The following is a 12,735-nucleotide window of genomic DNA, read 5'->3' as shown; positions in this document are numbered from 1 at the left end:
CGTCATTCTTTCAAAATGTTTCATAGACTAAAAAGTGTTTATGTCTCATGCTAACCAGAAGCTCTTAATCCACACTAACTTTATCTATTTCTGGCTCCTCTTAATTCCCACACTTGTGAAAATTCGTAATTTCTAGATATAAATACATAATTGCAGACCTGTTCAAGTTATTAGACTCAACATTCAGTTTCTGAATATTTTACTGTTCTTACAATATTTCATAAGAAAACACTCCGAACTTAGTCCAAATTACTGCTTTGTAACTCTGTCCTAATTCCTAGTTGGTCTGGCACATGCTTTTCAATATCAATAAAATAAATACTTACATAACATTCACATATAATTACTGTACAGTGTGTATATCAAAATTTTAAAAAAAGAATACTCACAGGAAAATGATCTGTTGCACAGAGATTAATATTTCGAATGAAATCCCTTATTCTTTATGAAGTCTTTTATTCTTTGTGGTATGATATGTACGAGTTTAGCACATTTTGCCTTCAATTCAGCATCTTGATACCACAAATTATTGATCTTCTCGATCAATTGATATTTGGTTGTAATGAGTTTCTTCAATAGCTTTACATTTATGAAGCTCGATAGTTTTTCAATCAGGTTCATATCAGGACTATTGGCCGGCCACGGAGGAGCAGTAATTTCGTTGTCCTCGAAGAATTTTGTCTCAGCTTTGGCTCGGTGGCATGGAGGTTCATCATGTATTAAGATGAAGTGTGCGTCATCAAACCAGACTGCAGTCTGGGGAAGCAGTTCTTCTTGAAGAACTTGTAGGTATTGGTCATGCTTCATTGTTCCCTCTACTATATACATATGTACAGTCTCCCAGACCCGAAGACAGACCACACCATGACTGAAGTAGAATGCTTCACGGTTTGTTGGATACATTCCAACTTGAATTTCTCTCTAGGTCTACGTCGTATGTGTTGTGAACATTCATCAGACACACAAACACATGATTCATCACTCAGAAAACATTATTTTCCAATCATCAGCAGTCCGAGGTGCTATGCCTCGTGCCCATTCGAGGCGCTTCTTTGCCATGATTGGAGGAGTAATTTTTACTTTTTTTCTTGGTCTGTGTGCTTTTATTCCCTCAAAGCACAGAATCCTTCGAACACTTTCATTCGAAATGTCTGCTCCATTTTATGCTTAATTCTCTAGAATTTGCATTTCTGCTTCCACGTGTCAATCTTTTTTAGTTTTCTGATACCTCTTAGCGATAGCTTTGGTTTTCGCCCCCACTTTCGAATCCTATTTTGCTGATACATTTGCTTCTTGCTCTTTGCAACAGAGATTCTACTCACAGATCTTTTCCCTACCGCATTGTCGTTATGTATATCTTCCTTCCGTCAGAAGTGTTTTGATAACTTTCACTTTACGCGGGGAAGTTTCTTTTTTTTTCCATTATGCCGCGATTACAGGACTTCACAGAATAAAAGATCAATACACAAAACATGTCACGATCACTTTAAACTGGCCCATTCGAAGTGTTGAAGCTTTGAATGTTGTAACTACTTACGACTGCAACCACTACACTTGAAACTGTAATTTGTTAGTAGAAACCACAATAGCTATCTACAGCTGAAACACTATTTTCAAAACTTTTCTCCTCCACTAATGCCATCTGCTGTTCAACGGTAATATCACCACTTCCATTGTACAATAAACAAATGAAGGATCATATATTGGTTGTTTAACCCAAGGATCTTACAAATAGAGGATCTGCCCTTGTAATGTACCATTACAGTTGAAAGTAATGGCAACTTTTTTTTACGCACCCTGTACCTAGTAATTTTTTTTTATTTGATTTCGGTTTAATTACACAATTTATTTATTCTCCTTACTTCAAATTAAATGTAATGAATCGAAAGGTTTCGTTAGTAATCATATTTTAACTGCATATATTTATTTATATTTTGATTAATTGTAAATCCCATTTTCGCATATACAAGTTGAATAGTTACAAGGTTTACCATTCTGACGTCATACCGAAACATAGTTCCGTCATTGGACATAAATTTTCTTAATTTCAGACCAATGTAGAATTTAGTCAGGTACCTAATTTTTCCCTCACCCCCTCTCACTAGTCCATAGTCACTTTCAGATCCGGTTATATCTAGATTTCACCAAATTTCCATTCGCTTTGTAATTTCCGCGGCTGGTAGATTTCCTTCTGATTGGAGGAATTCTCCTACCTCTGGCGTTTTCGGCGCAATGTTATCATAATAATCGAAGACGCTTATGAGAGGCGTAGCTTGTGACGTTGATTGACACATTTTGATGGGAAGAAGCTGACATGTTAAGGAAAATCCAGGTAACATTAACTTAATTGCATAGATAAACGTCATGTGATCAATCAGAAGCCAGGAAATCCATATTTTTGTTGAAAGAACTGTAAAACCAGGGGAAAATATCTGATTCCGGATTTCTGTTTACTAGGAAGCCATGTTTGCTGCCCAGCTAGAATAGACAGAGTGAAATAGTGACTTTACTTTCTTTTTCTTTCAAATTCAGTTAGGGATTAGGGGAATTACGACCTGTTTAGTGCATGTTGTTCGTGTATTAGGTAGATGTGATTTTTTTTTTATTTTACAGTAAGTGCATGTACGTAGTAGGTTTGATAGTTGTAATGTTAATAATCATAATGGCAGCTTAAGCTAGCGTAAAAGGGCTCCTATCCCCTTTTCGAAATTGAACCATTTCTAGCGGGGGAATGGGTTAGTTATTGTTTGTTTTAGGGCCTTTTCCCCTCTCAGGGGAAGGGTCCCTCAATAAACCTTGTTAAGGTGCCTCCAGGGCATCAATCCAGGGCAGTAATCATTTTGTAAACCTGTTTCAAGTAATTGGTCAGGTCAGTTGGACCTATGGTTACCCTTCTCATTTTGCCCCCCATCAAGTTCAATAGAGCCAACTCTATATACCGACAAGGAGTAATATGGTTAAAGGTGCTTGCCTTTAATATGCATGTAATTAAATGGTGCTTGCTTAGTTAGTATTTATGTGTAGTATTTATAGTGGTGTGTGTAGTTAGTAGTTCTGAGTGAGTGCATGATTTTACCATAAGGACAGTGTATTAAATATGCGTCAATTTAGTACCATTTTTCTAACTATACATAAATAAACGAGAGTAAATATTAGATTTCTGATTAATGAGTACAAGTATATATTTCAGTACACGGTAAATTATGTCTCCACTACAGCGCCACCGTGTCCGTTTTCGGTAGTCAATTGTTTGTTGACATTACGACGTCGCATGACTTAGTGATCTAAGTTGTTTAATTTTGGCCATTTATTCTCAAATTACATCCCGTGGACATGGGTTTCGGTTCAGATGAGTATACATTCATATAAGATAGCATGAGATCTTACTGTACTGAAAATCACAGCTTGTTATGTCATTTAGAACCCGAAATATCCACTGAAATAAAGAATGCCTATTTTCTTAATAGAGGTAAAGTCCATATGATGTTACTGTTTGTTTCAAAATGTAGTATTAAATTCTCTTTTCCCGTGGCTGTAGAAAAATTCCATTGTTGCTTTAGTTTTATCAGCAAATCAGAAATAAATTAATCGTTGACAATTTAACTTTCAGTAAATACACGTATGATTTTTTTAACTGCGAAGTAAATACAATTTGGGTGCTTCGAAACAAAGAGTCCGTGGTTCGATGAATGTTATCGTGTAGTAGTTTGAGCGTGATAGATTGTGATAATTATATATTTATTAGTGTGTAATATAAATATGTGTATGGCCTGCGTGTAAAATGTATGAAATAGGGTGTCTGTAAAATATTTCTTCGTGTGGAAATGAGTAAATAATAATTAAATGTAACGATATAATAATAATACGATTATAATGTGAAGTGAATGAGATGATATGACACCTATATTTAAATGGATAGGCCTAGTGTATATTATATAGTGAGAATATGAATACGTTTACTAAAAAAAAAAATCTCTCGCGTTTTGACTTCTACACCAGTACATTCATCCAACCGAGTTTGCTATTTGGATAGTAAAGTGTAGTTGGGAATTGTGTGTTACTTCGCATTTAAGTACCTCATACTAACAGCCCCGGATCTTAAGCCTTTCAATAGATAGGGTAGCATCATGTGGGAATTACTTCTAAAGGTTGACAGAAATGATAATTAAGAAAACTAACTGCTATATCCTGTGATCATCGAAAAGTACAGGTTCGGTCATTTGTACCTTTAACATTCATTGACTCTCCGAAATTTTTTTTTTCGTTGCTGACCCTATTTATTATGCAGTGCTCATATAACTTAGATCGGAAGTAGTAGGGGCCGGCGTTGGCGCGAATCGACCTTTGTGACGTCATAGGTCAAAGGTCAATGACCTTGGCACGGGGTTAATGACCTAGGGGTACCTAGGACCACCCCCTCTAAATTTTGGCAGGGGTACCATGGCCCACCCCCTAAATTTTGGCAGGGGTACATAGGACCACCACCCTTAAATTTTTGAAATTGCCAAATCTAAAAATTTGGTGTGGTAGCGTAGGACCATAGTATGTACCTCTATCCGTATTGGGGGTCTATGTCGTTCCCTTTCTTGGGTAAAAAATTGCCAAAAATTCAAATTTCGGGGGTTTTAGACCTAATTTATCCCCTTTGATGAGGTATTATTACCCTATATAGTTATATGGGCGTATACAGGGGTTCATTACCTTTCATAACATATGGGTATATTAATGCACCCCTTGAAAAATTTGGGAGGGGTACCTTGGCCCACCCCTTAAATTTTGGAAATTGACCAAATTAAACATTGGGTATTATAGTACAGGACCCTAATATGTATCATGATAAATTTGGGCGGTCCACCTCGTTTCCTTCTAGGGGTACAAAATTGCCAAAATATAAACGTAAGCAATACGTTATACCACGTGTTTGGTTTTTGGTCGATTTTATCCCCTTTGATGAGGTGTTATTATCCTATATAGTTATATGGGCGTATACAGGGGTTCATTACCTTTCATAACATATGGGTATATTAATGCACCCCTTGAAAAATTTGGGAGGGGTACCTTGGCCCACCCCTTAAATTTTGGAAATTGACCAATTTAAACATTGGGTATTATAGTACAGGACCCTAATATGTATCATGATAAATTTGGGCGGTCCACCTCGTTTCCTTCTAGGGGTACAAAATTGCCAAAATATAAACGTAAGCAATACGTTATACCACGTGTTTGGTTTTTGGTCGATTTTATCCCCTTTGATGAGGTGTTATTATCCTATATAGTTATATGGGCGTATACAGGGGTTCATTACCTTTCATAACATATGGGTATATTAATGCACCCCTTGAAAAATTTGGGAGGGGTACCTTGGCCCACCCCTTAAATTTTGGAAATTGACCAATTTAAACATTGGGTATTATAGTACAGGACCCTAATATGTATCATGATAAATTTGGGCGGTCCACCTCGTTTCCTTCTAGGGGTACAAAATTGCCAAAATATAAACGTAAGCAAAACGTTATACCACGTGTTTGGGTTTTGGTCGATTTTATCCCCTTTGATGAGGTGTTATTATCCTATATAGTTATATGGTCATGTATAGGGGTCCATTACCTTTCATAAGATATGGGTACATGTGTGCACTCCTTTAAAAATTTGTGAGGAGTACCTTGGCCCACCCCTTAAATTTTAGAAATTGCTCATTTTATATATTTGGTATTATAGTACTGGACCCTAACATGTATTATGATAAATTTGGGTAGTTCACCTCGTTCCTTTTAGGGGTACGAAATTACCAAATTTTAGTACAACCACGTGTTTGTTTTGGCTCAATTTATCCCCCTTGGATGAGGTCCTATTACCTTATATGATTATATGGTTATGTATATTGGACCATTCCCTATTATAAGACATGGGTATATTGATGCACCCCGGGAGGGGTACCTTGGCCCACCTCTTTATTTTGGAAATTGCCCAATTTAAACATTTGGTATAATAGTATAAGACCCTAATATATATTACTATAAATTTGGGTGGTCCATCTCGTTCCCTTTCATGGGTACGAAATTGCCAAATTTTAGTACAACCACGTGTTTCGTTTTTGACCTAATTTATTCCCTTGGATGATGTCCTATTACCTAATATGATTATATGGTCTTGTATAGGGTCCATTTTCTATCATAAGACATAGGTACATTGATGCACCCCTTTAAATTTTGGGAGGTGTACCATAGCCAATCCCTTAAATTTTGGAAATTTTTCAATTTAAGCATTCGCTATCATAGTACATGACCTCAATATGTATCATGATAAATTTGGGTGGTCCATCTTGTTCCCCTTCATGACTAAAAAAAATGCCAAAATATAAACATAAGCAATATGTTGTATCACGTGTTTGGTTTTTGGCCCAATTTATCCCGTTTGATGCGGTCTTATTACCGTATATGTTTATATGGTCATGTATATAGGTTCATTTCATATCATAAGACATGATTACATTGATGCACCCTTTAAAATTTGGGAGGGGTATCTTGACTCATCCACTCAGTTTAAGAAATTGTTTAATATAAGCATTTGGTATCTTCGTACAGGTCTTCAATATGTACCACTACAAATTTGGATGGTCCACATCGTTCCCTTTCATGCGTAAAGAACTACCAAAAATCAAATTTTGGAGGTTATTGACTCTTATTTAGCACGTTATATGGTTTATTACCTCTATATGTTTATGTTCTCTTTTAAATTTGGGAATTATAAAATAACATAATTTGGTAAACGTTTTCTAGGACCCATTGGTGTTTCTCTTATGGCCAAATATTCAAAATTTAAAGGTTATTAACCGGCTTTATTATTAAATGAGTACAGGATTTATTACTTTTCCATAAGACACAGGTGTATTTGTGTACCAATCTTAAATTTTGGGAGGGGTACATTTCTTATTGTCATATCAATAATTGGTAATTGTTCTTTGGGTAAATCATTGTGATCACGTGATCAGTTATTGACCTATGATGGGATTAGGAGTCCAGGACATTGGTACATTTAAACTTTGTAGGATAATTTGAGAATGCGTCATTGGTATTGATTATTACAGCCAAATATAAACGTAAGCAATACGATGTACCACGTGATTGACCTTGATGAGGTAGTGTACAGGGATACCGTACATAGCTAACCTTATTGAATCTTATGACTCATAGTCTTAAGGGAATACATGCTACAACACTGGCAAAGTTATTGTTGATGTAATTTGATTGGTTGATCACTATCTTTCGTGCAATCTGATTGGCTGATCACTATCTTTTGTGCAATCTGATTGGTTGCTGATTTTCAAATCTTTGCTGCATTCAGTTTTAAGTTTTGTTTAACATTTAAAAATCTTGGTTTCGTTCAACATTTTGCACTCACTGATAAATATGATCAAAACCGTTTTATTTGTTAATCGAATAGTTAAAAACCGGATAAAGTTTGACGGTTAACCGTGAAACGTAAAATTTTTTAGTTTGAAAATTTTTTGTTTGAAAGTTTTTGTTTGAAAACTCTTGTTTCAAATTTGTGTTTGAATTTTTTTGTTTCAGAATTTTGTTTGAAATTTGTTTCAAAATTTTTTGTTTGAAAATTTTTTTGTTTGAAATTTTTTGTTGCAAAATTTTGTTTATAAATTTTTTGTTTAAAAGTTTTTGTTCGAAATTTTTTTGAAATTTTTCGTTTCCAAATTTTTTTTGTTTAAAATTTTTTGTTTCGAATTTTTTTCGTTTCAAAATTTTGTTTGAATTTTTCGTTTCCAAATTTTTTCGTTTCAAAAATTTTGTTTCAAAGTTTGGTTTGACATTTTTAAAAGTATGTGCACTCATTAGTAAAGAACCTGAACTGTTTAGAACAAAAACCTCTCGCAACATTGTGGTGCAATAGTACACGTCAGAACATGATGTTGCAACGTCATCAGTTTTGCATCATATATAAGTATCGTTCGAGTTAGTATTCATGATATCATCATGGCTACTTGTCTACAGTTTCTAAACACACGTGATGTGATGAAATCATTTACCAAGATTACTGATTTACAACAGAATGTACCTTATAGAATCTTAGCTAGCCAAATGATCCCTACAAAGTTTGGATTAAGAATCGTAGTGAAGCTTGAAAATGATAAGAATATAATTTTACCAGCAAGATATTTACCCATGGAAGCATCAAAACAAGAAGAACTGTTACTTTTCTTAAATACTGGATCTGTATCTTTATGTTACAAAGGATTCTTAGGTCGAAGTCATCAATTTGAATTTAGTACACAGCCAGATTCGTCAGAAATTGTGATGAAATCATGAATTCAAGCGTCAGCACATCAGACATAGTTGTATGAATTTGGTTGGTCAGCATGACGTCAGTAACTGTGATGAAATCATGAATTCAAATGTCAGCACATTCCTTACCAGTGACGTCAGCAATAACTATAAATCAACCAATACACTGTCATCCCACGAAATCATTTGAGCAAGTGCTTTTCAGGTGGAAAGATGTGTACTTCTAACGATAAAGAGTTCATCTTCGCGAGCTATTATCCAATAAATATATTTCAAACAAAACATGTGATGATTGGTATCAGTGCTAGAACATTTGAACCAGTGATTCGATTGGGCAAAGCAGAACAATTTGGTGTACAACTGACCTGTGAAGAATGGCAAATATTATGTTCACGAATCGACCAAATGAACGATTATTTTCATGATGAGCTAAATGTGACCATAGTCAAATCATTAGGCTCAAATCATGAAGTGGTGCTGCGTACAGTCCTCGAAGAGAAGATGGTGCTGTTACGTAAAAAGAGTACATTCCATGTCCCTCGCAACATGGTGTATCTAACACAAACAGAATGGAACAAATTCATCAGCGTATTTCAGTGTGTGAAACATGCAGTGGAAGTGTGCAACAAAACAAGTATATTCCTGAAAAAGTACTATTTTGAAAAATGTGTTATGCATATTGTACAACATGTATCTAGATATTGTGATGGTTGTCAACATCGTTCGTGGGTGCATACCTGTATTGATAAAAAGTTTATTTGTGATCAAATGGACATTGAGTTTCCACCAATTGATATTGCAATAGATCTTAAAAGACTTCAATTAGAATTAAAATTATATGCTAAAGACAAACTAGTGCAAGAAGTTCAAAATACATTGTATCGACAATATCCAGAACCACTATCTGGTATGGATGTATGTGGAGTGTAATAAAATGATCCATTTCAATGAATTGTGTTTTTTCATTTCAAGTACAACCCCATGTTCTGACTTGTACTATTGCACCACAATGTTGCGAGAGGTTTTTGTTCTAAACAGTTCAGGTTCTTTACTAATGAGTGCACATACTTTTAAAAATGTCAAACCAAACTTTGAAACAAAATTTTTGAAACGAAAAAATTTGGAAACGAAAAATTCAAACAAAATTTTGAAACGAAAAAAATTCGAAACAAAAAATTTTAAACAAAAAAATTTGGAAACGAAAAATTTCAAAACAAAAATTTCGAACAAAAACTTTTAAACAAAAAATTTATAAACAAAATTTTGCAACAAAAAATTTCAAACAAAAAAATTTTCAAACAAAAAATTTTGAAACAAATTTCAAACAAAATTCTGAAACAAAAAAATTCAAACACAAATTTGAAACAAGAGTTTTCAAACAAAAACTTTCAAACAAAAAATTTTCAAACTAAAAAATTTTACGTTTCACGGTTAACCGTCAAACTTTATCCGGTTTTTAACTATTCGATTAACAAATAAAACGGTTTTGATCATATTTATCAGTGAGTGCAAAATGTTGAACGAAACCAAGATTTTTAAATGTTAAACAAAACTTAAAACTGAATGCAGCAAAGATTTGAAAATCAGCAACCAATCAGATTGCACAAAAGATAGTGATCAGCCAATCAGATTGCACGAAAGATAGTGATCAACCAATCAAATTACATCAACAATAACTTTGCCAGTGTTGTAGCATGTATTCCCTTAAGACTATGAGTCATAAGATTCAATAAGGTTAGCTATGTACGGTATCCCTGTACACTACCTCATCAAGGTCAATCACGTGGTACATCGTATTGCTTACGTTTATATTTGGCTGTAATAATCAATACCAATGACGCATTCTCAAATTATCCTACAAAGTTTAAATGTACCAATGTCCTGGACTCCTAATCCCATCATAGGTCAATAACTGATCACGTGATCACAATGATTTACCCAAAGAACAATTACCAATTATTGATATGACAATAAGAAATGTACCCCTCCCAAAATTTAAGATTGGTACACAAATACACCTGTGTCTTATGGAAAAGTAATAAATCCTGTACTCATTTAATAATAAAGCCGGTTAATAACCTTTAAATTTTGAATATTTGGCCATAAGAGAAACACCAATGGGTCCTAGAAAACGTTTACCAAATTATGTTATTTTATAATTCCCAAATTTAAAAGAGAACATAAACATATAGAGGTAATAAACCATATAACGTGCTAAATAAGAGTCAATAACCTCCAAAATTTGATTTTTGGTAGTTCTTTACGCATGAAAGGGAACGATGTGGACCATCCAAATTTGTAGTGGTACATATTGAAGACCTGTACGAAGATACCAAATGCTTATATTAAACAATTTCTTAAACTGAGTGGATGAGTCAAGATACCCCTCCCAAATTTTAAAGGGTGCATCAATGTAATCATGTCTTATGATATGAAATGAACCTATATACATGACCATATAAACATATACGGTAATAAGACCGCATCAAACGGGATAAATTGGGCCAAAAACCAAACACGTGATACAACATATTGCTTATGTTTATATTTTGGCATTTTTTTTAGTCATGAAGGGGAACAAGATGGACCACCCAAATTTATCATGATACATATTGAGGTCATGTACTATGATAGCGAATGCTTAAATTGAAAAATTTCCAAAATTTAAGGGATTGGCTATGGTACACCTCCCAAAATTTAAAGGGGTGCATCAATGTACCTATGTCTTATGATAGAAAATGGACCCTATACAAGACCATATAATCATATTAGGTAATAGGACATCATCCAAGGGAATAAATTAGGTCAAAAACGAAACACGTGGTTGTACTAAAATTTGGCAATTTCGTACCCATGAAAGGGAACGAGATGGACCACCCAAATTTATAGTAATATATATTAGGGTCTTATACTATTATACCAAATGTTTAAATTGGGCAATTTCCAAAATAAAGAGGTGGGCCAAGGTACCCCTCCCGGGGTGCATCAATATACCCATGTCTTATAATAGGGAATGGTCCAATATACATAACCATATAATCATATAAGGTAATAGGACCTCATCCAAGGGGGATAAATTGAGCCAAAACAAACACGTGGTTGTACTAAAATTTGGTAATTTCGTACCCCTAAAAGGAACGAGGTGAACTACCCAAATTTATCATAATACATGTTAGGGTCCAGTACTATAATACCAAATATATAAAATGAGCAATTTCTAAAATTTAAGGGGTGGGCCAAGGTACTCCTCACAAATTTTTAAAGGAGTGCACACATGTACCCATATCTTATGAAAGGTAATGGACCCCTATACATGACCATATAACTATATAGGATAATAACACCTCATCAAAGGGGATAAAATCGACCAAAACCCAAACACGTGGTATAACGTTTTGCTTACGTTTATATTTTGGCAATTTTGTACCCCTAGAAGGAAACGAGGTGGACCGCCCAAATTTATCATGATACATATTAGGGTCCTGTACTATAATACCCAATGTTTAAATTGGTCAATTTCCAAAATTTAAGGGGTGGGCCAAGGTACCCCTCCCAAATTTTTCAAGGGGTGCATTAATATACCCATATGTTATGAAAGGTAATGAACCCCTGTATACGCCCATATAACTATATAGGATAATAACACCTCATCAAAGGGGATAAAATCGACCAAAAACCAAACACGTGGTATAACGTATTGCTTACGTTTATATTTTGGCAATTTTGTACCCCTAGAAGGAAACGAGGTGGACCGCCCAAATTTATCATGATACATATTAGGGTCCTGTACTATAATACCCAATGTTTAAATTGGTCAATTTCCAAAATTTAAGGGGTGGGCCAAGGTACCCCTCCCAAATTTTTCAAGGGGTGCATTAATATACCCATATGTTATGAAAGGTAATGAACCCCTGTATACGCCCATATAACTATATAGGATAATAACACCTCATCAAAGGGGATAAAATCGACCAAAAACCAAACACGTGGTATAACGTATTGCTTACGTTTATATTTTGGCAATTTTGTACCCCTAGAAGGAAACGAGGTGGACCGCCCAAATTTATCATGATACATATTAGGGTCCTGTACTATAATACCCAATGTTTAATTTGGTCAATTTCCAAAATTTAAGGGGTGGGCCAAGGTACCCCTCCCAAATTTTTCAAGGGGTGCATTAATATACCCATATGTTATGAAAGGTAATGAACCCCTGTATACGCCCATATAACTATATAGGGTAATAATACCTCATCAAAGGGGATAAATTAGGTCTAAAACCCCCGAAATTTGAATTTTTGGCAATTTTTTACCCAAGAAAGGGAACGACATAGACCCCCAATACGGATAGAGGTACATATTATGGTCCTACGCTACCACACCAAATTTTTAGATTTGGCAATTTCAAAAATTTAAGGGGGGTGGTCCTATGTACCCC

The 12,735-nt window shown here is 34.7% G+C and overlaps 1 protein-coding gene across 1 annotated transcript; it reads right to left on the bottom strand.

Moving 5' to 3' along the window:
• Positions 1-414: 414 nt before the first annotated feature.
• LOC145665346 (uncharacterized) lies at positions 415-807 on the bottom strand. Its single transcript, XM_081732661.1, has one exon. It carries the CDS (start codon positions 805-807, stop codon positions 415-417), a length of 393 nt encoding a protein of 130 aa, XP_081588787.1.
• Between the last annotated feature and the right edge of the window lie 11,928 nt (positions 808-12,735).

The sequence above is a fragment of the Thermobia domestica genome, chromosome 1, assembly GCF_964235325.1.
Source record: "Thermobia domestica chromosome 1, izTheDome1.hap1.1, whole genome shotgun sequence".
NCBI lineage: Eukaryota > Metazoa > Arthropoda > Insecta > Zygentoma > Lepismatidae > Thermobia > Thermobia domestica.
This window is presented reverse-complemented; position numbering and strand designations above follow the sequence as displayed.